General features: G+C 39.5%; 1 protein-coding gene across 4 annotated transcripts in view; it reads right to left on the minus strand.

Moving 5' to 3' along the window:
* THBS2 (thrombospondin 2) overlaps positions 1-23460 on the minus strand; it is a 51219-nt gene extending 27759 nt beyond the window's left edge. Inside the window, exons 1-9 of one of the 4 annotated variants that reach the window (XM_034428416.3) lie at positions 22694-23460; positions 20305-20379; positions 15557-16113; positions 11474-11558; positions 6992-7188; positions 5119-5262; positions 2935-3031; positions 1459-1629; positions 537-713 (exon numbers count right to left, since the gene is read on the minus strand). In XM_034428416.3, coding sequence (XP_034284307.2) covers positions 537-713; positions 1459-1629; positions 2935-3031; positions 5119-5262; positions 6992-7188; positions 11474-11558; positions 15557-16113; positions 20305-20377 — 1501 coding nt within the window. In that variant the 5' untranslated portion in view covers positions 20378-20379; positions 22694-23460. Of the gene's footprint in view, positions 1-536; positions 714-1458; positions 1630-2934; positions 3032-5118; positions 5263-6991; positions 7189-11473; positions 11559-15556; positions 16114-20304; positions 20380-21626; positions 22018-22513; positions 22672-22693 lie in introns of those variants that run through there. The other 3 variants (XM_087882926.1, XM_087882925.1, XM_087882924.1) reach the window with 3 other exon arrangements.
* Between the last annotated feature and the right edge of the window lie 920 nt (positions 23461-24380).

Raw genomic sequence — 24380 nt, forward strand, 5'->3', positions numbered from 1 at the left:
AGAAAAAAATGCACAATTTCTATTAAATTAAATGAGTCATACTAGATGGCACTGAGTTGTATTCAAAATTTATTCTTAGTTGTTATTGTTGTTGATATTTTTATTACTGGGATAAGTTTCTATAACACTGCACACTAGGACTACTATGCACACTTCAATAGTGATGCAAAAATATGCTCAGCATCTCACATAAACCCAGTATCTCTCTGCTATTCACTACGCAACTCTTTCTCTTTCAGACTTCCATGTGAATCTAAAACAAGCAAGGCTGGTGCACAAGAATGAGTTTACTAGCTCTGATGCCATGGGCTACCTTTAAAAAAAAAAGACTGTTTTATCTGTGGAAGCCTTCTATGCATTTGGAGACTCTGGTAAATCCACACTCTAAATCACATGAACTTCTATCATAGAAGATGCTTTCTACTATAACTTGAACTCTTTCATAATACTCATGGAAGGCTTTTCTGCAATCCATGCTTTTCATGCATATGCATATGGTGCTATTACAAGACAGAGATTCCAGTCAACAAACTCACTTGGACATGGCTCCCTTTCGCATTCTTCAGTTTCACGTCCACCTCCTTTGCAGCTTTTCCCACCCATCTGTGGCATTGGGGAATTGCAGAGTCGTATGCGAGTGATATTGCCTACTCCACAAGTTACAGAACAGGAAGACCAAGGAGACCAGTGACTCCAACCACCATCTTGACGTACTGATCAAGAGGAAGAAAAAATAATAACGAACTTGCATCTTCAGCCTCAAGGAATCTAAGGGAAATTCCAGTTTATCTTTAGGTGTATACAAAATCTCACTTGGATTATAATTCAAGATATAATTATAATTATATCTCTGATGGTTCCTACTACCTCTTAGTCAGAGCTCCAGCCATATCAACAAATTGCACACATAGCTCTCTACCATCTGGGTCAGACAGAGCAATATCTTCACCAATCAATTGCTACTTGAGCAATTCCCTCTTGGGAAAAAATAAAAGTAAAGATAAAGGTTTCCCCTGTCCAGTCATGTCCAGCCCTAGGGGGCAGTACTCACTTCCATTTCTTAGCTGAGGGAACCAGCATTGTCTGCAGACATTTCCATGGTCATGTAGCCAGCATATGCTGTTACCTTCCCACCGAAGTGGTACCTATCTATCTACTCGCATTTACATGCTTTTGAACTGCTAGGTGGGCAGGAGATGGGGCAAGTAATGGGAGTTCACCCATTGCATGGAGGTCAAGTCTTGAACCCAAACTTTCCAGCTGACAAGCACAGCTGAGCTATGGTACCCATAAAAATACTGCAAAAAATAAGATAACTATAAAGGTGTTTAGGAAAGACCATATCTTAAAAAGTGATTCATCTCATGGTACCTCATCTTTATCCTTCTTTTAAGATTAATCCCAGATTTACTGTCCTTTTATTGGATGCAAAGTAAAATAATGTGTTATAACACTCACTGCGATTGTCACATTTGCCAAGAGAGCAGGTCCTGGTTTGAATGGATGGGCCTCGGCAAGTATTGCTGGTGACATCACAAGATCTTCCTCGCTGCTGGGTTCCAGATCCACATGTGACTGAGCATTCTGTCCACTCTGACCAGGGAGACCAGCCTTCTTCCTGATCGTCAGCTGCAAATAAGGAGACACAAATACTCTGAGATGGTCCGGTTATTTACAAATATTAGCCTGCCATAATTTACAGATAGGTTAAGAATCAGAAGGATGGAAGATCCAAACAATCAGAAGGACAGGAGATGCAAACAAAGCTCTGTAAAGTGCTAACTTTCCAAAATGGTATGCAGCTCAAAACCCAATGACACATGGTTATTATTGTACAGCAAGTTGGATGGTTTAGTTTATCTCATCTCTAGTTAGCGTTAGGTTCATAGAGATTGATGGGTTTTTTTTTAAGTGGCCTTTGTAAACATCAGAATTTCCAAAACATCCCTTTGTTTTGGTTTTGAATGAGATTATGAATCTCACGTGGAGGAATTTTCAAATAAACAACACCTCTACTAAAAAGCGAAATAGAAAATCCCACTATGAAGTTCCTGTTTAAAGGGCTATACCATTTCAAATTGCAGGATTTAATTGAACCAAGAGCAAAAAAAAAAAATCCTTTAAAAATCCATGACAAAATACATGTTGCGGTGTCATGCCACAACGTCCACCTTTTGCATGTGGGCCATAGCGCTGCACACAAGTATACAAGGGGCAAAGTTTGCACTGATATATCATTTCCCTGGAAGTGAGCAGCCAAGTTGCACTTCCTTTTGATGCCACACAGTTATTCTGCTTCTTCAGAGCCTTTCCAAAGTGAAAGGAAAATATGTTTGTGATATGAAGAGCTCAGAGAGGAGAAAGTAGTAATGGCTCATGTATTGCTGACAAGATATAGAGCAGTAATTCAGTATAGTTAACTATCCCTTTTAGGATGTAAAAGAGGCAGAAAAGTAACGCTTCCCTCTTGCAACTTTGACAACTGGCTTTTGAATTTTGCTGTACTGACTGATTTGTTTATAACCAGGATCTGCTGCAGGTGAACCAGGATAAAGGCATGCAGATCTGATATCTTAAAAGCAAATTAAAGTATACCAAAGGTTTGTAGAACCTATCAAACATCTGCAATACACTCAATGCTCAATTGGTCCCTGTTAGTGGTATCTTTGAAGAATCAGCAGAACTCTGATTGGCTAATTTCACTCAGATGACATCAAGGAAGACTGAACAAAGCGCATTACCTATTTAGCCAAATTACTTTATTATACTTTATTAGAAAAAAGTATTTGAATAAAGCACAGGGTTAATCATTTCTAATCTTTCCCTGTGCAACCACATTTTTTTCTTTGGTTACTGAATTGGTGTTTTTGGCTTATCTTAAATACAGTGATGGGAGGCCGCACCATACAAATTGGGAAAATGTAGCATACTTACTGTGAGAGCAGATAGGACAGCACTCGCCATCAATAAAAGTTGGACGGGCACAATACACAGGCGGGCATGCAATTTTATTGCACACCGTTTTAGAGTTCTACATGCAAAAAAAAAACAAAAACCCAGGGCCAGATTATAATACAGAAATGAAGTCAACTAAAGACATCTCTTAAAAAAATTAGAAACGTGCAAATTACTGGAACTGAATTGGATAAGCTGATTTTCTTTTTGATAAAAAAGAAATACCAAATGATATAAAGTAGAACTTGCTATTTTCATGCAATAGCATACATATTTCCAATGAGATATCACTCAGAACTCATGGGTGATCAAGAGGAGTTATGGATAATATCTCCATCCTGGTCCTTCTGTTATACTCATTTTCTCAGTCACAATCTTGGTTGCTTAGTCTATATCCAGAATATCCATGGGGTGTGAAGGTAAGGGTTAAAAAAAAAGCCAAGTTGGCAAGATACAGCCATCATGATGCAAACCTTCTGTTCATGTATGACTAATCAACATATAAGATGTATAAAAGAGGTAGGGTTACAATTGCATCTACCATCTTGCTTTTTTGACATCTCCTCACTCATGTTGGATGTTGGATGAGGAACAGAGAAAGAGATTCAGGATAGCCATACCCTAGAATCTCTCAGGATGCATATAGTAGGCTATAAGGTTACAGCTTTAATTTGGCAAGATTCTGTTCATTAGGTGCAAGCAAATAAAGGGTGAAACTTGATTGGATCTCATTGTCTCATCTCTGGGCGTGGGCCTGACATATACACACTTTTCTTCCTATCAACTCCCAAAGTATCATTTTCCATAGTGGATGTTCTACAAGTGAAGACCCTATTGCACACTAGGTCACTGAAGATGGCAAACAAAATCTCACAGCCTGCCCACTAAAAGTCTAAGAAGACAAAATGCTTCATTTCATCCCCACTTTGGAGCTTCTGAGCAATGGAATCTCTTTCTACGTGTACTACTGTAGTATGGTGGCATAATCAAACTAAAATCTGAAGTGTTTCATCAATAATGATAATTGGCCCAAGTATAAAGAAGCATTTGTTGATACCAGATTTCATCATTTCTATAGCATGAGGGTGTTGCAGAAAGGAGGAAGAACTGCGTTACTAAAAGATTATAAGGAGTTAGGAGACAGTCTTCACTGTGAAGGTTTTCATCCTACTATAAAGGATGATATAAAGGAAAACAGTCTAACAACTAAGAACTCTGCTTGGCTAATCTCACCATACATTAAGATGCTATTTAATTCCAGTGGCCTAAGACTGGGATCTATTGCAATTGTTCTTCAAAGAATTTCACATGGCCTGGATTATGAACTCATCACCATTTTATAATTAAACATTTTACTCCCTGTGATAAATTCCTACTTGTTTGTTTGCTGAATTCAATTTATATGACTGATCATCTCACCATAGTGACTCTGGGTGACTAACAAATTAAAAACACAACCAACAATGAAAATAAAATACACGACCAGCAGCCACAGTTTAAAAAAGACAATCAAACTATGATTTGCATAACCATCTCATGAGTAATGACAACCCAACCTCTAAACCCATGAACACATTGCTGGGGCCAACCTGAGTTACAGGTGGATGATGGTAAATGCAGTAACAGGAAAGGCTCTCTATGGGTCCCATAACACGCCCCTTCTGCTTGATTTAATAAGATGGGTAGGAATAATTGGGAGAGGTAGTCCCAAAAATAAATTCCTGTTCATGGTACTTTAGCATTTGATTAAGGTTTGAAACAACAATCTATCACACCATCAGCGAAATATCAAATTTGGAATTGACTACATTCTATGTAACGGGATTTAGAGTATGATTAGTATATTTAGGATTACAGACTATCTTTACCCTATTAACAATTGTTGCTCAAAATCCTACATAGCACACTGGAATGGTTTGTTTTGTTATTTTTTTAAAATACATCAATTGAATTCTTTATCATTCCTTCTACATTCCTTTGCCTGTGTATGGAAATAACAGTCTAGACCAAAATCCAATCTTATAAGCAAAAGAAATGGAAGTTTATTAAGACTGTCCATTGCTGTTTTTTCCTAATCCTGGACATCAATGCAGACTTTAAAAACATATCATGACTGAGATAAGGAAACAGTGTATAGTATGAAGAGAGTCTTAAAAGGCTCACCTGGCAGCTACATTTTGTACAGCTGTCCACCACCCAGTGTGAGTTATTTGCGAATTCACGGCCATCTTGCCAGCAAGCGGTCTGGTTCTTGAGTGTTTTGTTGGGACCAAGCAACTCTGATACAATTTTGTTATTCTCCTCTGTCTGTACAATAAAAGGATGAGCCATTACAAGCGAATACATCATGAACAAATAAATGTGAAACTTGACCTGCAGTTAGTTTAGAAATGCAGAATACTTAGAAAGGACATTATTTGTACCCAGCTAATGCGTCAGTCAAAAAGAAAGCAAAATAATTCAATTGCCGTATTTTTGGGATACAAATAGCAACTAATATTACAATTCATGTCTGTCAAGCTTATGCAGATAGCAATAGGTTCTGTGGAAAAACTATTCTCAAGTAGAATTTTATTAAATATTGGATTCCACTCATCTAACACACATTAGACCACTTCAGATCTATTTCAAGTGTGTGGCGAGAGTCAGTGTGGTGTTGTACTTCAGGTCCTGGAAGAGGACTAGGGAGGTTCAAATAGAAGTCCGCTTTCAGCCACAGAAACCAACCAGATGAACTGAGTCATTTTTTCTCAACCCCATCTACTTCAAAGAGGTACTATTAGAGGAATATGATAAGGGAGAGCCAGTTTCTGATATGGGCGGAAAAGAAGAAATAAGTCAATGAGCAAGTAAATAAAAATGTGTGGGTTTGATTAATATTTCAGAGTTGGCTATAATCTTAACGAAAAAGTTTGAAGCATTTTGGAACTGGCAGACATTTGCCAGCTGAAATACCTTCCTATCAACTGTTTCCAAAGTATATGCCAAATGAATAGAGAAATAGGCCAGCAGAAGAGCCAAAAAAAAAAAAAAAAAGAACAGATAAGAATCAAGGCAGAGAGGAACTAAACTGCCTTTCACCAAATTCCAATAGGACCAAGCAAAAACAAGAAAAAAATAATAATTCCAAGTCATTTCAATATTACAAGTCTAATGAGAATCCCTCTTCCACTCATCTTTCTTCCCTACCCCCTAACCCCATTACAGTCACATACAAACCCACATCCAATTCAGCCACCCTAATGTTAACTTGAGAGCCAATTTGGTGTAGTGGTTAAGGCATCAGGCTAGAAACTGGAAGTCTGTGAGTTCTAGTCCTGCCTCGGGTATAAAGCCAGCTAGGTGACCTTAGGTCAATCACTTTCTCTCAGCCCTAAGAATTAAGCAATGGCAAACCAAAACCAGAAGATTTTCCACTTTTGAAAAATCTTGCCAAGGGAACTGCAGAGATTAGGCAACACAGCTTCCTAGATTTGGACACGATTGAATGAAAGACAAGGGGAAAAAAAGGTACTTCAGTCTGGGTATTTTGGCTACTTAACCTACATGATGCTAAACTCATAGAAAATTGTGGAATAAGCTATTCTGTTGATTTCAGTGAATTGAATTCAAGTATGACCAAGTCTGGAACCAGCCTACAGTGAAAAGCATAATGCATTCATTATACAATATGTTACATAGTCTACATCTTAGAATCAGCAAAGAGTGACTTTTTAGGCACTATGAATTCTGGCTTAAGGATAGGAAAGAAACTGTACTTTGGAATTCTAATCATGAATGCTACTTGAATATCAAGCACAAAGCTCAGGATATTCCCAGTGATCCTTATCAGTGTTTTAAATAAATAAGTGCATGTGTATGAGACAGAAAGAGAGACAGGCAGAACCATCATAATTACTGAAAGTTTTTAGTCAGAAGGTAGACTAGAATTTGCATCACCCATTGCTGGAAACAATGGCCAATGTAATCCAACTATATATCCTGGGAACCCAAGGCTGGAAACCACTTAGAACAGGAAATGACTGGAGTTACCTACCACACTTTTCAATTTGTCAGACAAGCTGTTGATAACAACTCGTAGTCCATGGAGTTCAGCAAACATAGACCCAAGCTCTTCACAAGAACGATCACAGAATTCTGCTTTCTTCTCTGTGTTTTCTCCAACATACTCTGTCATGATTGAAGGACTGAGATGCAAGATCTCGGTGTTCTCATTAATAGTGTTCACTTCAGCTGCAAAGAAAGAAAACAAAATGAGAATGCACACACAGCAAACCATGTTCCACTTGGATTAAACCTTTGATTAAAATTATACATTGATGGATTAGAATGATTTCAAAAGGATCTCTTCTGGAACAGGTTCAATTCAAATTATATCAAGGGAAGAAAAGAGGTTGGATACCAGCTCTTTTCAATGATTGCTTTCCACAGCTTAAATCCCAAATCTAAAGAAATATCCTCTCCTATCTCAGAAGGTAATGGAAAAATTCTTTAGAAATGCCATAGAAAGCTGTTAAACTCATGCAATTCAGTTACAATCATAGCATGCATCATATACAACATTGCCCTTCTGAAATAACTCCTGGAGTCTTTTCAACATTCTGGTTCTTGGCAGAATTTTACTTTAAAAATGGAGCAAAAAAGTAATGTAGTTAAAATAAATGTTTGAGTCTTAATCATTTTCCTTCAGAAATGACTGCACAGGAGGAATGCTAAGGCACAGACATGAAAGATACTGTAACCATCCTTTTTAAGGACTTTTAAAAGTCCAAACAACTTGCTTGAACAAACTTAGAAATGTGTTAATTATTGGAGACACTTCTTAGCATCACTGAACAAAGGTGAGTAGCAGGCATGCAGCTTTAGAAAAATAATTCTGCATTGGTCAATTGTACCCTCTTTTGTAGTGAAAAGACAGGAGTCAGGTGTCCACAGGGTGTGGTCAAAGGCATCATCTTGTCTTGGAAGTGGGATAGAGAAATTATGATACCACCAATGAAATGAATGTAATATGGAAAGTTGGCCCCGATTTTGAACTTAGCATAATTACCATGGAAGTGCAATCATTTCAGATTGGATTCCAAAATCTTTTGATGTTCCAGCCAGGAACATCAAATACAGCTTTGGGCTATGGAGAAGAGCAAACTCTCCATAGCCCAAAGCTGTATTCAATAATCAAATGCAAAGCACTGCACAGCCCTAATAATAATTCTGCTGTTTCAAAAGGAGGACAGGGTTATATGGAAATCAGGACCTTCATTCACTCTTGGCGTTGCTTTTCTTCTGGGATAGTGCTATGATGGCATTACATGCACCACAATTAGTTGGTCCAACTAAGAGAATGGAAGATAAATGGGATGGAGAATGGGACTGCCCATTCTCTTCCTGCAGTTTACTAGGCACTCTGAAAATCAAATGGATTGATTTGATCAATCCATTTGACAGGATGAAGAGCCTTCTGAAACATATTTCAAGGGCTTGAAAGAGTACCCTCCATCATGAGAAAAGAAATATGTTCCCACATTTTGCCCTAAGTGATCTTTGCCTTCTTTGGCTCTTTCGAGGCACAAAAAATAAGATTAAGGGCGGGGAGTGTTAAGCGTACTGAAAACCCCACTAACAAAAGGAAGGGGTAATCTTGACAGAACAGGTCTAAGATTGCATTGTATGGATTTTCCGCTCTTCTTTTATCCTATAAACCCTATTTTCCACTCCACAAAATTGAAGAAATGAAGTTTTTCCCTAAGTGTTACTATTTCAATGTATGTTTCACTCCCTTTGGATAGGCAACAGTCTTTCTAAACTGAGTTGGCAGAAAACTGCACATTTCTGTCAGAGCATGCCTAATGCTGGTACAATGCTTCTTGGCAGCATTTTTGCTGAAAGAACAAATGCAGTTTTTTTTAAAAAAGAAGATAAATTCAGAGACACAAGTCCTAAACTCCAGATTCTTGGCATAAGTTTGAGAACTACAAGGGAAGAGACTTGCTCTCAATATGACTAAGATTCAAGAATTTGAGAATTTGAACAGCATTTTTGGTTACCTAGCCAATCTCCTGCTCCATGCAGATAGTTGCAACCGCAGTATTCCTATCTTTAGTATGGCCCATAGCACGTTCTTAGCACAAAAACATAAGCAGTGACCTGGCCCATTTTGTCCAGCTACCTATTCTCACAGTGGTCAACCAATGGCATAAGAAAGCCCACTCAGCAGATCGCCTTCAGAGGTAGCCACCTTGCCATCAAGGCTAATAGACATTGATCCCCATGTCTTCCTTGAATTGATCAAACCTAGTAAAGAACAATCCACTGTGCAATCCATCCTTCAGATGATCCTCTCTCCCCACAGAATTTTTCTTCAACCATTTAGCTGAAAACTGTTTCTTTGCCATTGTATCTCCTTCTAAAAAAAAATCTGTACTCTGCACAGTCACTTCCTGTGAAGCAAATTTGGAAGCCCATCATTTGTCTTCTATAAATTTAATTTTGGGAATGGTCTGAAAAATGGAACATGTACATTCCATTCCATTTTAGCATTACATACCAATAAAGAGAAATTAAAGCAGAATTCCTAGAATTCTTGTTTCAGAATATTTTAATTAATTATTTTTATTTCATAAACTTTTAAGTCATGTTCCATGTCCAGGCATCTAATGGTATCTTTCATAAGCAAAGTGCAAAAGAGCCAAGGCAATAACAAAGGTTATTGCTATTGCCCTCTAGAAATTGCTATTTAAAATGTTCAGAAACCCCCTGGTATTTCTTCAATTGCATTACTAGTGACTGTAGAGAAAGGGCAACAGACTGACATCACCATGTTATGCTTAGTTATACTAGTGAAAATCAGTAGGTGGAAATATAATAATAGCACAGTGTCAATGTGGCTAAATAGGAGGAAAGTGAATATTTGATGTGGGAATAATCCAAAATACAACTTTCATCAAAGAAAGACTGTTTGGCAGGAGGAAAGCTTACTGCTAATGATACTAATCAATTTAATTGTGGTGTCAACAGCTAACTAAATGCTTTTCCAAAGTCTATAATTAATTCTTTCCAGCACTGAGAAATTTGAATTACTTGGCTATTTTAAGGCTTCAGAGTAGAAACCCTAAAAATGCAACACTGCACAATGGAAAATTGATCATGAAGTGGCATATGCTTAAGTGTCAACTTGATGGAATAAAATGATGTCTTCCTACCACGTGGACACAAAAGTATAATAGGCTGCCCACATGCAAGATAATTAAAGTGAGATTATAACCTCAACTGGGTTTTGACCAAAATATTAAGATTGCAATCATTGACACCCAGCAAAAAAATAAATAAATATTGGAGCCTCCTTCTGATCATTTGCATAAGATAATACTAAATGGTCCATTTAATAAGATTTTTATAGGTACTTAGATAAGGCTATTTCATCCTTCTTTGTCTTTGGCTCTTAATGCAAAAATATATCCCGAATAAATGACATCTTTGTGAAATACCATATCTATTCAATTTTGTTTTAATGATACTTAACGCAAAATCTACACTTTTAATGATATTAGATGCACCCTAGATCTCATGCCAATTCATTGCCTTGTGAGTGGATGTACACAGATTTTAAAGTACATTTTAATACTCAGGCAATTGTCTTGTCACTTTTATTATAAATGGGATAATAGCTTATGACTTTTCAAGTATTTTCGTCCCCGATTTCTTGACATGCTAGCTTTGGTGGATAGGAATTGGAATCCAACAATATTTAGAAAAGCATAAATTATCCAATCCCACTTATTTCTTTGGAAAAATAAAATTTGGGAGATAGGATTGACTAAAATAAACCAATCAATGAAGTACTAAGTTGGAAACCAAGGTTCCTAAAACCTGCAGTTTATTCTTCATGAGGTATGTGGTATTATACTTAGGAGGTATAAATTTGAAAATTTTTGATGCTTCACTTTACAATTTACATAATTATAACACAAAAGAAAGGAAGCAATTCTCCTTTTACATAAAACCATTGAAAAGTTTTTAAAGTCCTTCCTTCCTTCCTTCCTTCCTTCCTTCCTTCCTTCCTTCCTTCCTTCCTTCCTTCCTTCCTTCCTCTTTATAGGTGTGAAATCTGACTGGGAGACTTTGGACCAGTCAGCCAGGTTTTTGTTGTGGGGAATATAGAAGGAGGAAGTTGCAACAGGTATGTTCATTGTCTTGAGTTAATTATAAAAAATAATAAAGGTAAGATAATAAATAAATGTAAAAGCCTATGTTTGTAGTGAGAAGTACAGCAAACAGAACAGCTCCTGAGTCTCCGGAGAAAGGCGGCATATCAATTGAATTAATAAATTAATTAATAAATAATAATAAATGCTTATTTATTTTATTATCAATTATACTAAACTTTTCATTCTATTCATTCACACTTCCATTCTTTTCTTTCCCCCCTTTCCCACCCATTACATTCCCTTTTGAATTCAGCCTAACAGAGAAGGAAAATGTGCATAAATTCTGAATTAACAATGCCACATCTTCTTCTTACCTGATTGACTTCTCTGGCATCCTCTATTGTGCAAAATATCTTCTACTGTAGTTCCAAAAACCAGATAAAGATTTTGTAGGAGACCCTGAAAACAGAGAGAAGTATTTGTCATTTTTCTCATATATTTTAGGGATATCTTCTTGTTGCTTGTTTTTTTAACTGAATTTAACAATGAATAGATTAACAAATGCAACCTTTATTATGACAAAAATGTCTCTCAAATACATTGCCTCATGTGTAAAGAGGCATTTCTTTGGCACAGAATTAATATTCCACCAGCTGTTTTTATAACACATTTTCAAAAGTTCTGATATTCAATGTGATGATACATAAACACAATAATAAAGGAGAAACAAACAATTAGAAGACTATAATTTAAAGACTTTCTTAACATGGACTTCATCAGATGATCTTGGTCAAATGATTATTTCTCAGCGTAATCTATATCACTGGATCACAAACAAATCATGATAAGATGATGGAATGCCATGGAGAAAAGATGATAAAAAGTACAATAACTCTATACTAGAGAGTAATATGACAATGTTCATAATATAGTAGTTGGCTCATATTGGCTTCTAACACCCAAATCCTGGGATGATGAAGAATATTTTATAATAACAATCTGATAACAGCCTTTACCAACCTCATGAAATTATAGTTTCCAGAATTCCTTAGAAAGAGGTTAGTAAGAAGTAATCTTTGATGGTTTTAGTCATTCCTTTTTCTAGATGGATTTGCAATCTAAGTTGTAAATTAGTAATGTGTGTTTACCCAATTACGTTCTATTCCTGGTGAATAGTTGAGCTCTAAGTAGGTTAACTACTTTTCCATTAGTTTGTAGAGCTAAGAAAAGAGCAGAAAAAAATAGAAATGGAAAATTCAGTCTGATCTACACCCTTCAGTAGTGCAATAAGGTATCTACAGACCAACCAGTGGTCTGAGTAATAAAAATTTAAATCTGAGGACATCTGGAAGGCTACAGTTTCATCACTCATGTTCTAGAGAATAGGAAAGCAATTTCTAATTTTCGTTTTTCTCCTTTCAGATGCAGACTGAAGAAAAAAAGAGATATACATGTCGCCTCTTCAGTGTGACTAACGTGGAATGAATGTGTAATTCAACATCTTTCGAAAGTTTGGATAGATCTACTGTTGTTGTGAGAAAAAAAATACAGCTGTTAGCATCTGTATCCATCCATTGTTGCTAATCCGTCAATTAGCACACCCCAGGGAGAGATACTCTACAGACCAATTCCCACAGTAAAGAAATGCTATGAATGACTAAGATTACAATCCTTTAGGTAAACTTTTTTGCATTCTATTCAACTCATTGGGACTTGCTTCTGAAAAATGTGACCCACTGGACTGTTATTAACAGCCCAGAGTCATGTGTATGAGAAGGATGACCTATAAATTTATTAAATAAATATTTCTACTCCCCCCCCCCAGCTTTTAGAGTCCAACTGACTGTTTTTTATTTAAAATTTATTTATTTATTTATTAGTTTGATTTATATGCCACCCTTCTCCGGAGACTCAGGGCGGCTTACAATGCTTTTAAGCAATAGCCTTCATACTTTTGTATATACTTGCTTAGTAGGGCTTTTGGCCCCCCCTAAGCGGTGTTCTATTTTATACAGTCAGCTTATTGCCCCCACAAACCAGGTCCTCATTTTACCTACCTCGGAAGGATGGAAGTCTGAGTCAACCTTGAGCCTGGTGAGAATTGAACTCGCAGTAATTGCAGGCAGCTGGCAGCTAAATACTAATTTAACAGTAGTTTAGTCCACTGTACCACCAGACTCCTGGAATCAAACTAGTATGCTCAATTAGTTACAAATAAATGCTGGGCCAAAGAAATATCATGGATTGAAAGACAGAATAAGATTTCAATTTTTCAGTAGATTGAAACCTCTCAAACTGGAGCAGCCTCTGCCTCCACAAAAATGCCTACTACATCCTTTAACTCAGTGGTGAAATCCAATTTTTTTTTACTACTGGTTCTGTGGGTTTGGCTTGGTAGGTGTGGCTTGGTGGGCGTGGCAGGGGAAGGATACTGCAAAATCCCCATTCCCTCCCATTCCTGGAGAAAGGATATTGCAAAATCTCCATTCCCACCCCACTCTGGGGCCAGCCAGAGGTGGTATTTGCTGGTTCTCCGAACTGCTCAAAATTTCTCCTACCGGTTCTCCAGAACCTGTCAGAACCTGCTGGATTTCACCCCTGCTTTAACTGCTCTTTTTGGCACAGGCAACAAAACCAATTTTGTCTTCTTTTTTTGGGGTGTTTGTTTGTTTGTTTTACAATAGTGTCTTGACTATGGATATGTGCTGTTACATCATTATATGTATGACATAATTTCTTTGTTTATATTGCCCCAAGTTCTTGATAAGCAAAGGTATTAAGTCAGAAATAGGTAAGTTACAGATGGTATCCTGGACTCATGTTTTGCAAAAGAGAATCCCTAGTTGAACAGCCCTTATTTTATTTATTGATTGATTAAATTTATATGCCACCCAATAAGACGACTCTGTCTTAAGTGCTTCCTTAAGATAATGCCACAATTCAAAGAAACAAATCAATCCTTGCAAGGTATTGTTTCAATAGCTCCTACTTAAGCATCCAAATTCTAAAATTGCCTTTTTCCCCTTCCAGATGTCCATGCAACATGTGATCAGCAACCCTCAATGATTTTTAAATAGTTATTTTATGTTCTCTAAAGACATTCTACACACCCTAATGGATTTTCAGAAATTCTTCTGGTTGACATTTTAGTTAATTACATGAGGAATATTTCAAAATATTGTGCAGTTAAAGTGTAAGCTTGTAGAAAATGGAGCTCATTATTAAGTTCTCAGTGCTGGAGAAACTGTCTAATTTAGGCTTAATTAAGGAATTTAAGACCCTTGAGATGAGAATATATTAAGCCCTCTTAGCATGAATCCGCATAAGAGCATAAGAATGGAAGTCTAGTTATATTTGGACAGCCATTACTTCTCTGATTCTAGTACAGAGAAAGAAAGACAACTCTACAGCTTTCTGAACATGTAGGTCTTGCTGATCAACTGACTTGTTTAGCAACCATTTGAACTTGTGATGGTTGAAAAAAAATAGCTTTGCCAAAAAATCTACACATAGTTCATTACAGCATCCCACAGCCAAATGATTGACATTTGCAAGCTTCACAACCAGTTCCAACAAGTAGAATTAGTAGAGAACACAGAACTAAAATGGCAAGTCGTGGTTATGTAATGTCTTGTTTAATGACCACCCTGATTTATTTAAGTATGGAAATGTAAATGACATTCAGGCATAGTCATGTTTTTGTTTTTGTTTTACTTAGCAACAGAGTTGCTGATTCCAAATGTGGTAGGTGAGGACTACCTGGAAATGGTGAATTTACACCTGATGGTGCTTCAAATGATCAGACATGGAGGACTGGAAGAAGATATCATACAGACCAGGAAATTATTGGCCAAACTGGTCACTCTTACCTTATTTCCTTGCTCACCTGATAATGTATAGTTTAGAAATACTGGATATGTCATTTTCTATTTTATATGCTAATTCAGAAAATGTAACACAGTTGGAATGGCTTTCTCCAGTTATGCAAGCTTTGAATTCTGAAAGTTTAGTCCAGGAGACTAGTTTGGAGAATGCTGAACTGAAGCAGTGACCAGTAGAGATGATCCTTCCTCCTTCTCCTTTAGCCTTTCTTTCCCAAAGTGCTAGCTCACTAGTAATCTTGAGACAGTCACTGTGACTTTTAGCTTGCACATAGATCAAGTGTTTTGCCTCTGGAAGGAGGAGGAGGAGGAAGAGGAAGAGGAGGAAGAGGAGGAAGGAAAAAGAGGAGGAGGAAGAAGAGGAGATGATTGCAGCTTTCAGTGGCCACCATGCCATGAGCAGATCTAAATAATTGAAACCTCCAACATAATTACCACACTTTTCAGATTCCAAGAAAGCATTCTATGCCACCTTCCCTGGGAGAAAGACTTGATGAATTCAGTAGTAGTTGACATAAATAACCTTCACCTGCAAGCCCTTTACTTCGTAGACCATCTGTCTTGTAGGATACCTACCCGAAAGTGGCTCTCTCGTGTAGCTCCCCTGACCACATACATGTTACTTTTCTCTGCTTTCAGGTATTCATAGAAAGGTTCTTCCAGAGTCAAACTGTCAACAAGGTCGCAACCAACATAGATGCTGTAGTTTTCTCCTGTGACTTGGACCGTGATATTCTTCCACTGCACATCAGCTAATTCCACGTCTTCCAAAGAATGCCGTTTCCAGGCTCCATCAATCCAATAGGAAAGCTCAAGTGTATTTTCTTGACCATTGGAAACAATCTCAAACTGTCGTTGAAAGATGCCAGGACCTTCCAATGCAAGGATGGTCCCTTTGGAACTCCTATCCTGCCTCATGGTGACTGTAAGTATGAAGCCCTCATTTTGCTGCATCAGTTTAATAATCTGTCTTAATTTCTCTGAATTAACCGGAGGGATTCGATCGAACCGGATGAAGCGATACGCTGGGACATTAGAAATGTTGCCCCGAAATAGTTTTGCTCCGATTGTCTTTCTGTTTATGTTGCTGATTTTCAGTAAGTCAAAAGAGGTCCCATCTTCTCTCTCATCATCTGCAAAGCCATCGCCAAACAGTGACATGGTTACAACAAAGAAATGACCAATGTAATTGACCATCATCTGTCCAATATGTCCTTCACTCTGATATAGTTTTAGCATGACTAGTTATCATTGCTCTTAAAACTTATATAGGTAGTCCTTGACTTATGACCACAACCTTTCCATTGCTGAGCAAGAGAGTTAAGTGATTTTTGCCCCCATTTTGTGACCTTTTGCCACAGTTGTTCAGTGAATCACTGCAGTTGTTAAATCAGTAACACAGTTTATTTATTTATTTATTTATTATTCGAATTTCTATACCGCCCTTCTCCTTTCGGACTCAGGGCGGTGAACAGCCAAAATAAAAACATTTATACATAAATACGATTAAAAATAGATTTAAAATAATTAAATTTGGCCCATAGTTTAAAATTTATCAATTTAAATTCCATATCAAAATTTAAAACCAACCATAAAATCATAAAATCAAGAGAGACCGGCTAACTGAAAGAGATGAGCCACCACAGAGAAGGCTCTCCTCCTGGGGGTCGCCAGCCGGCATGGTCTAGCCGACGGCACCCTGAGGAGGCCCTCTCTGTGGGAGCGAACTGGCCGGTGGGAGGCTATTGGTGGCAGAAGGCGGTCCTGTAAGTACCCTGGCCCTAAGCCAGGGTTGTTAAGCGAATCTGGCTTCCCCATTGATTTTGCTTGTCAGAAGGTCGCAAAAGGTGATCAAATGACCCCGAGACACTGCAACCGTCATAAACATGAACCAATTGTCAAGCATCCAAATTTTGATCATGCAACTGTGGGAATGCTACAGTGGTTATAAGTGTGAAAAACAGTCAGGAGTCACCTCAGTGCTGTTGTAACTTTGAATGGTCATTAAGGAATGGTTGCAAGTCAAGGACTACCTGTAGTGCAATTTGCAGCCATTTTCTCACTTATTCTCACAAAAAAAAAAAACCCATAAGGTAGGACATATGTATCTCAACATTACAGACTGGACAATTTAGGCTGAGAGTTTTCTTTGTTTTAAACCTCAGCCACCTAAACCAAATATGTTCATTAAAACTTTCTGATACAATCCTACTTCTCTTATCAATGGCCCACATTGGATAAATAATTAGGGAATTAATCAGTGGGTATCATTTAAGTTAGTCTCATACTCAAATATACTGCACCTCCAGCTCCAGACTTAAAAACACATGCTAAATTAGGGGTCACCACTCTTTTGGATCTCAGGGACCACTAAATTCATAATTTTAAATCCTGCGGACCACTAATATGATCTGCCTAATGACCAGCTGGGTGGGTGTGGCTAGGTGGTCATGTCACTGGGTGGGTATGGTCAACTCAACATCACTCACATGGAGGGGCGCCTCGCCAGCCTCTACTCGCCCCTCCCCTCCCAGCTCCTCCTCTCCTGCCTGCCCGGGCTCCTTAGGGCCCCAACAGGAAGCAGTTGTTGGAGCTAAGCAGCCACCATGAGAAAGAGTTGGCAAAACATCTGGCTCAGTTCAAATTGGATCTGACTGAGAAGGAGGCTCAGCAGAAGCACCTCACTTGGGACTACAAGCATAGGCCTTCCAAGCAGAAGGAAGATCTACAGGAGTGCAAGGCCAGGTATCAGCACCTGGAGGCTCAGCAGGCTGAGATGGTCAGCCAGTTCCAGGCCATGAGGCAGTCCCACTGGAACAAGGCCTTCCAGCTCTTCGCCACCAGCGGCACTTCCCTCCAGCCTTCACCCAAAGCCCTGCACCAGGAGGCTGAAGCAGACCCCAAGTCAGAATTTCTACCCCCTCTGCCCTGCAGAAAAGGACCCCGAAGGGGGAGATTCTCTGCAGGAACACAAACGTTCATTGCACATATCTGTCCCAGGGACCATAGTTTGAGGACCCCTGATTTAGTGCAATATTAAAAATGCAAATAACTTTTCTGCGGACCACCAAAATTTTCTCATGGACCACCGGTGTTCCTCGGACCACCAGTTGGTGACCGCTGTGCTAAACTATAGTTGGTCTACTGAATAGTCCAGAGGTAGATAGGTCAACATATGGTTTAAGACATTGTGCAAGCCCTCCCAGCATGTGAAAAAGTAACTTTGCATTGTTTTAGGTAGAATTTACCTCCAGGATATTTCCATGGAAATGACACTCATACTTCATGATGTTCTCATGTGAATGGAGTGACTTAAATATCACACTCATGTCATGATATCATCATGATATCCAGGGGTGAAATTCACTTACCTTCGCTACCAGATCACAAATGTGAGCCTGCGCGCACCTCCTCCATGCAATGGCAGAGCCTTCTGCGCATGTGCAGAGGGTCAAAAACGGAACGTGATGACATCCGGGCGGGTGGGTGGAGCTTTCCAGATCATGTGATCTGGGTAGATCCGGCTGAATTTCACCACTGATGGTAACATTTCTACCATCGGCGTGGTAACATCAAGACATGCATGACATTGTTGTTTTGAATGCTTACATACTTAGTATGAATAATTGCTGCTCTTTGGCCTGAAATGATTTTGTCTAGCTGCTACTGTCTCTTGCTAAAATGTATGAAAGAGTTGTGCTTGTTGAAACCAAATAAAAATGCAAGCCAAATCTACTGGCCTGCCAGGAAAGATGCAACACTGAAGCATCTGTTGAAGCCAAGGACACCCCTGGGAGCTTCTCAAAGAAGAGCAGCACATAAGCAAAGCCTAGTAACCCCGGTAGATTTAGAGCTGCTTTTTAAAAGCAATTGACTGAGTCTTAATTCTCAGAGAGAATCAAATTATAAATACATGTACTAGCCAAAATAATTCAAGAGGAAGAAGAAGAGTTGCAATCTTTTAATCACAAATTAATGTGATGTCTAAAGCCTTGCCTTGAGGTACCTCTTTGATCTAAGTTTATTGCCTGTTTTAAACATTGGGCCTTTGCCCATTGCCGAGTTGAAGTGCCCTCTTATCAGTTTTTCAGCTGGCAGAAAAATGCATCAGCCTGACATCAATCAGTCTCTATTCTGCCTCTATGGACTCTTTTCAAGCCACTGCAAGTAACCTGATTTCCCTCCAAAGTTAGGAAGAGAAGCGTAGCAGATTTTATAGACTTTGAGGCTGGTCTTGGGTGGTGTTGGAAGAAGAGGGAAACCCCAAATTCGACACCAGTTTAGCTAAGGCAGCGTGTGCCATACAAGTCTAGTGAATTATAGGTAGTCCTTGAGTTATAACCATTCATTTAGTGACTGTTTGAAGTTGCAATGTCACTGAAAAAAGTCACGTATGACCGTTTTTCACATTTGGGACCGTTGCCGCATCCAAAGGATCATGTGAATAAAATTCAGGCACTTGGCAACTGGCATGTATTTATGACAGTTGCCGTGTCCTGTGGTCCTGTCATCATTTTTTGCGACCCTCTAACAAGCAAAGTCAATGGAGAAGCCAGATTCACTTAACAACCATCTTACTAACTGAACAGCTGCTGCGATTCACTTCATAACTGGGGTGAGAGCAGGGGTGAAATGCTCACAGTTCGGACTGGATCGGATGATCCGGTAGCGATCATGGCGGGTGGTTCAGCGATCCGGTAGCGATGGTGGAGCAAAGTTCCACCCACCTGCCCACCCAGGTGTTGTTACTTCCTGGTTTTAACCAGGAAGTAATGTGTTTTTTACGTTCTGCGTTCTGTGTTATTATTATGGTATGGTCAGCCAGTTGTTTAGACTGGATTTGGCATTTTTGCCCTCCTATCGAATCTTTCCCAACGACCTGGAATAAGCAGATATTGTTTATTATTATTACTGTATACACAAAAATGTGTTATTGTTTATAGTTATAATTACTCTGCTTTGTTTATCAGATGAAGGCATTGTCATGGGGACATGGCAGATTTTTCCTTTGAATGACATCGTGCCTGTACTTTGCTTATGTAAGAGTGAAGAAAGCTTCCTTATGTCCAAGTCTCCATCTCTTTGACCCCCTCCTCCTCTGCCTCTACAGCTTTTGAGACAGGCTTATTCCAATTTCATATTTTAGGCATGCAGTGGAAAGACATACTTAAGTAAGAATTCTTAAGGGCAAGCCAAAGTCATGTGCACACAACTGCAGCCTCCATTTCATTAGATATCCTTATAGTTACTAAAGTTTCTGCCAGCTTTAAATTGTTCAGACGATAGAGAAATTCAGTGCAGAATATGGAAATTCAAAGACCTACCTTGAGCCTGTGATGAAAGCCACAAAGCTAGGCAGACCATTAGCCGCAGTAACCAACTCCTCTGTAACATCATGCCTAGGAACAAACCAAGATGCATCCATTATTGAGGCTTCTTAAAAACCAGCTAAGAAAATTCTTCTGTGTGGCAGAATATAACATTTCTCATTTTTGTAATATAGGGAATATATAATACTATGCTACTGCACGGGATCAATATGTTTACTTTGGCCATGCATGCACAATTAATCACTTGATCTGAGGTTTATTATGACATTAGTAAAAAGGCTCATTTGAAATGCAGGGAAAGCAGTCAGGAAAAAACCCTCCCTAACATATTCAAGGAAGCAGATATATGATACGGACAGAATTCCTTCAAAAGTTTTCTGTGAGACGTCTGGGTGCTGGATTGTCTATTAGCTATTGAATCTCTTAAAGCCATTACTGGCCAGCTGCAGAGTTACATTCTTAGAAGATAATGATATTTCCAGCAGGGTTACACACACACACACACACACACACACACACACACACACATTGTGTGTGTGTGTACATAAGTGTTTGTTGTAGGTGAGAGAAATGAGGATTTGTTGCTGAAGTATTAGCACAATATATATGTGCTAATGCTTCAGCAACAAATCCTCATTTTTCTCACCTACAACAAACACTTATGTATACATACACACACACACACACACACACACACTGACCACTGGAGAAATAGCAGGCAGCTTATTTCTCTGTAACTATTGCTGTATCGGCATAAAACAACACTTCATTTTGATCTATTCTATGTTCACAGCCTTCTTTACTCCTAAAAATATTTAGATTTCATGCTCTAACCATAAATATAAGTTTCCAACCGCAGTCCTATATGGAGTTCGTGGAAGTCTCATTGAATAATTAATTGCTAACAGAATGTTTCACTACTGAACTGTTAACTCCAGTGTTGAAAATTTAATAAGATCTGCAGTTTTTTTTTTTTTTAAAGTAGAACATAAATTTACTACTTCTATTTACATTGTACTATAGATCTCATAACTGGGTATTTATTCCACATCAAAGCAGGAGAATTCATAGCCAGTAGAAAAAAATTCCCAAGTCAAACATGTTGATATGACAAACATGCAAAGCTGCCCAAAATAGTCATTGACAAACAGAGAAAACTGCATATTGACATACACACATTCACTACAAGTAGGATCACCATAACAAGATAAAGTCAAGCACTATTTCAACCCACTGAGAGATTTAAGATTTTTTTACATCTATATGCAGTGCAGCACAGAGACATATTCTTGCAAAGGCTACACTTTACATTTTACCCGGAGAGGAAGGTTTATGGACCCTGGATCTGTCCTTAGGAACCCAGCAGTAAGTAGAAAGGTTGTGCTGAAAAATCCATCTGAATGCTATCAACTTTGCTAACGTTTCAGCAGCAATTCCTGAATTGGAAAACAATCAAGTCCCCCTTCCCGGATAGAAACCACGGTCCCCAGCGCTAAGCTCCATCAAATAAATGGACATTCTTATACCAAACTTGTCCAAGTGGGTTTTTTTTTTGTTTTTTTTGTTTTTTTTTGTTAAAGAGGCTGTGACCCGAAGATGCTCTTGTGGCTTGTGTTGGGTGGAGAACGCAGCTTTCTTCCTTTCATAAACACTCCGAAGAGTCGAGAGAGACACGTATAGCTTTGCCTACTTGCCTTGCGTACTTCTGCACACACAGCACTAGATACTGGACAGTTCTGACCAAAGATTTAGTGCGTCAGTTTGGGGTAGGAGTGACCCCCCCCCGGCATATAGCTCCCATTTCCTCCCGTCTAAAAGGACTTGGGGCAAGAAAAAACGCCCCAGAGCTGGATTGTGCTTTTTTATGTGCTTTCTAAATATAGTTTTTTAAAAAAGGATAGATTTTTTAAAAAAATCTCCATTGAAAAGCTCGCTCGTTTTTACAAGAGGGTGCTAAGGAAAAGCATGAATTCTTACTAACAAGCCAAGCGTCTGAGCTAATAACATTAGAAAGTCGGCGTACTAAAGGTGGGAGGGGAAAAGGGATTCTTGGACGTCGACTGAAGCTTTAATTCTGGCCCCATATCACTGGGACAGGTCCCGAAGAATTGCAATCGGACTAGACAGGCAAACAGATGCTCCGTGAATGAGATGCACGTCGGAACCCAAGAACTCTTTGTCCTCCTACAAACCGCGTTCCCACCTCAATTCCGTTCCGGGAGTTTCGTTGGGGGCAGAGGAAGGAAGAGAACTCCTCTAGAAGCCACGTGTCGGCGTTTCCCGACGAAGGAAACTTTCTGAAGTTTTTTTTTCTCTCTCTCCTCCCTCCCTCCCTCCCTCCTGTGCGCCTCTCCGAGAAGCAACGGGCAGCAAATTGTCCTACCTGCCAGGAGCGTTCCCACGAACCTGCGGGGTTAATTGCTGCCAAATCCAAGCCCGGGAGACCAGTGTCCGACCGTTGCACAGAAGCGCGAAGCCCGGGCTCCCTCCAAGCGTTGTCCTTCGGCCTGGGGCTCTTAGATAGAACAAGCGGCCGCTGGGATGCCTTTTGAAGTGACTCCCCAGCCTTTCGCTCGCCCGCTTTATATAGCCCGGCGCGGGCTGTCAATCAGCCAACGGAGGAAACGCGGCCGCGACCTACAATTCCAAGCAGACAATTTGTAGCCGTCTACCTGGAAGGCGATCCCCCAGTCCAGCCACACGCTGAACCGCAAACACGCCTCCTCCCGGCCCCCTCCCCGCGCATTGGCAGACCTTCCTTCGGTGGGGGGGGAGGGGGGGAGCCAGGCGGGAAAAGGAGAGACCCGTTCCCAGCCGTTGCTCCAGTCGCACACGGGTTGCATTAAAGTCCCTACAACTTAATTCTGGGAAAGCCAGGGAGCCGGTTGACTGTTCCGCTGGATCAGACGGAAGCTACCCCGATATGGATGGAAAGGATTGGAATAGGCAGGGCATCCAACTTTGGTCGCCACAATGTAAAAAAAAAAGATGTGGAGACTCTAAAACTCTAAAAGATGTGAGGCTCTCCTCAGGGTCACTCATGCCCTTGTCACCTCACGGTTAGATTATTGTAACGTGCTCTACGTGGGGCTACCCTTGAAGAGTGTTCGGAGACTACAGTTGGTCCAGAATGCAGCTGCGTGAGCTATCGTGGGTACACCTAGATGCACCCACATTACACCAATTCTCCGCGAGCTGCACTGGCTCCCTATTGGTCTCCAGGCACAATTCGAAGTGTTGGTTATTACCTTTCAAATCCTACATGGCTCAGGGCCAGGTTATCTTCGAGACCGCCTTCTACCACATAGCTCCCAGTGACCGGTAAGATCCCACAGAGTTGGTCTCCTCCGGGTCCCGTCAGCTAAACCATGCCGGCTGGCAGGCCCGCGGGGGAGGGCCTTCTCTGTGGTTGCCCCAGCTCTCTGGAACCAGTTACCTCTGGAGGTCCGGACCACCCCCACCTTATTGGCCTTCTGAAAAGCGGTGAAGACCTGGCTTTTCCGGCAGGCCTGGGGCCGTTGATCTAGCTGTTGCATCTTGTGAGATCCGGCCATGAATGGTGTGAATTGGTTTTAATGTTTTAATGTTTTTATAATGGTTTTTTTTAAATGTGTTGTAAGCCGCCTTGAGTCTCCGAAGAAAGGCGGCATATAAATTGAAATAATAATAATAATAATAATAATAATAATAATAATAATAATAATAATAATAATTGGAGCCCTTGGAGCAATACCCAATACCCAAAGGGCTACCCCGCTATTTAGAAATTCTAAATTTGCCGGACTTGAACATTTTGACTCTACAAAAAACCACCTTACTCGGAACAGCTTACATCCTCCGACGATACCTTAACAGTTCCTAGGTCCTTGGTTAGGACTCAAGTTGCTGAGTTATTAACCAGTCTCAAAGGCTGTGAATCTCACTAAAGAAATAATAATAATAATAATAATAATAATAATAATAATAATAATAATAATAATAATAATAATAATAATAATGCAGAGAAGAGCAACAAAGATGATTAGGGGACTGGAGGCTAAAACATACAAAGAATGGTTGTTGGAATTGGG

Source organism: Pantherophis guttatus, chromosome 1 (assembly GCF_059756535.1).
Source record: "Pantherophis guttatus breed Tessera chromosome 1, ASM5975653v1, whole genome shotgun sequence".
In the NCBI taxonomy this organism is placed as follows: domain Eukaryota; kingdom Metazoa; phylum Chordata; class Lepidosauria; order Squamata; family Colubridae; genus Pantherophis; species Pantherophis guttatus.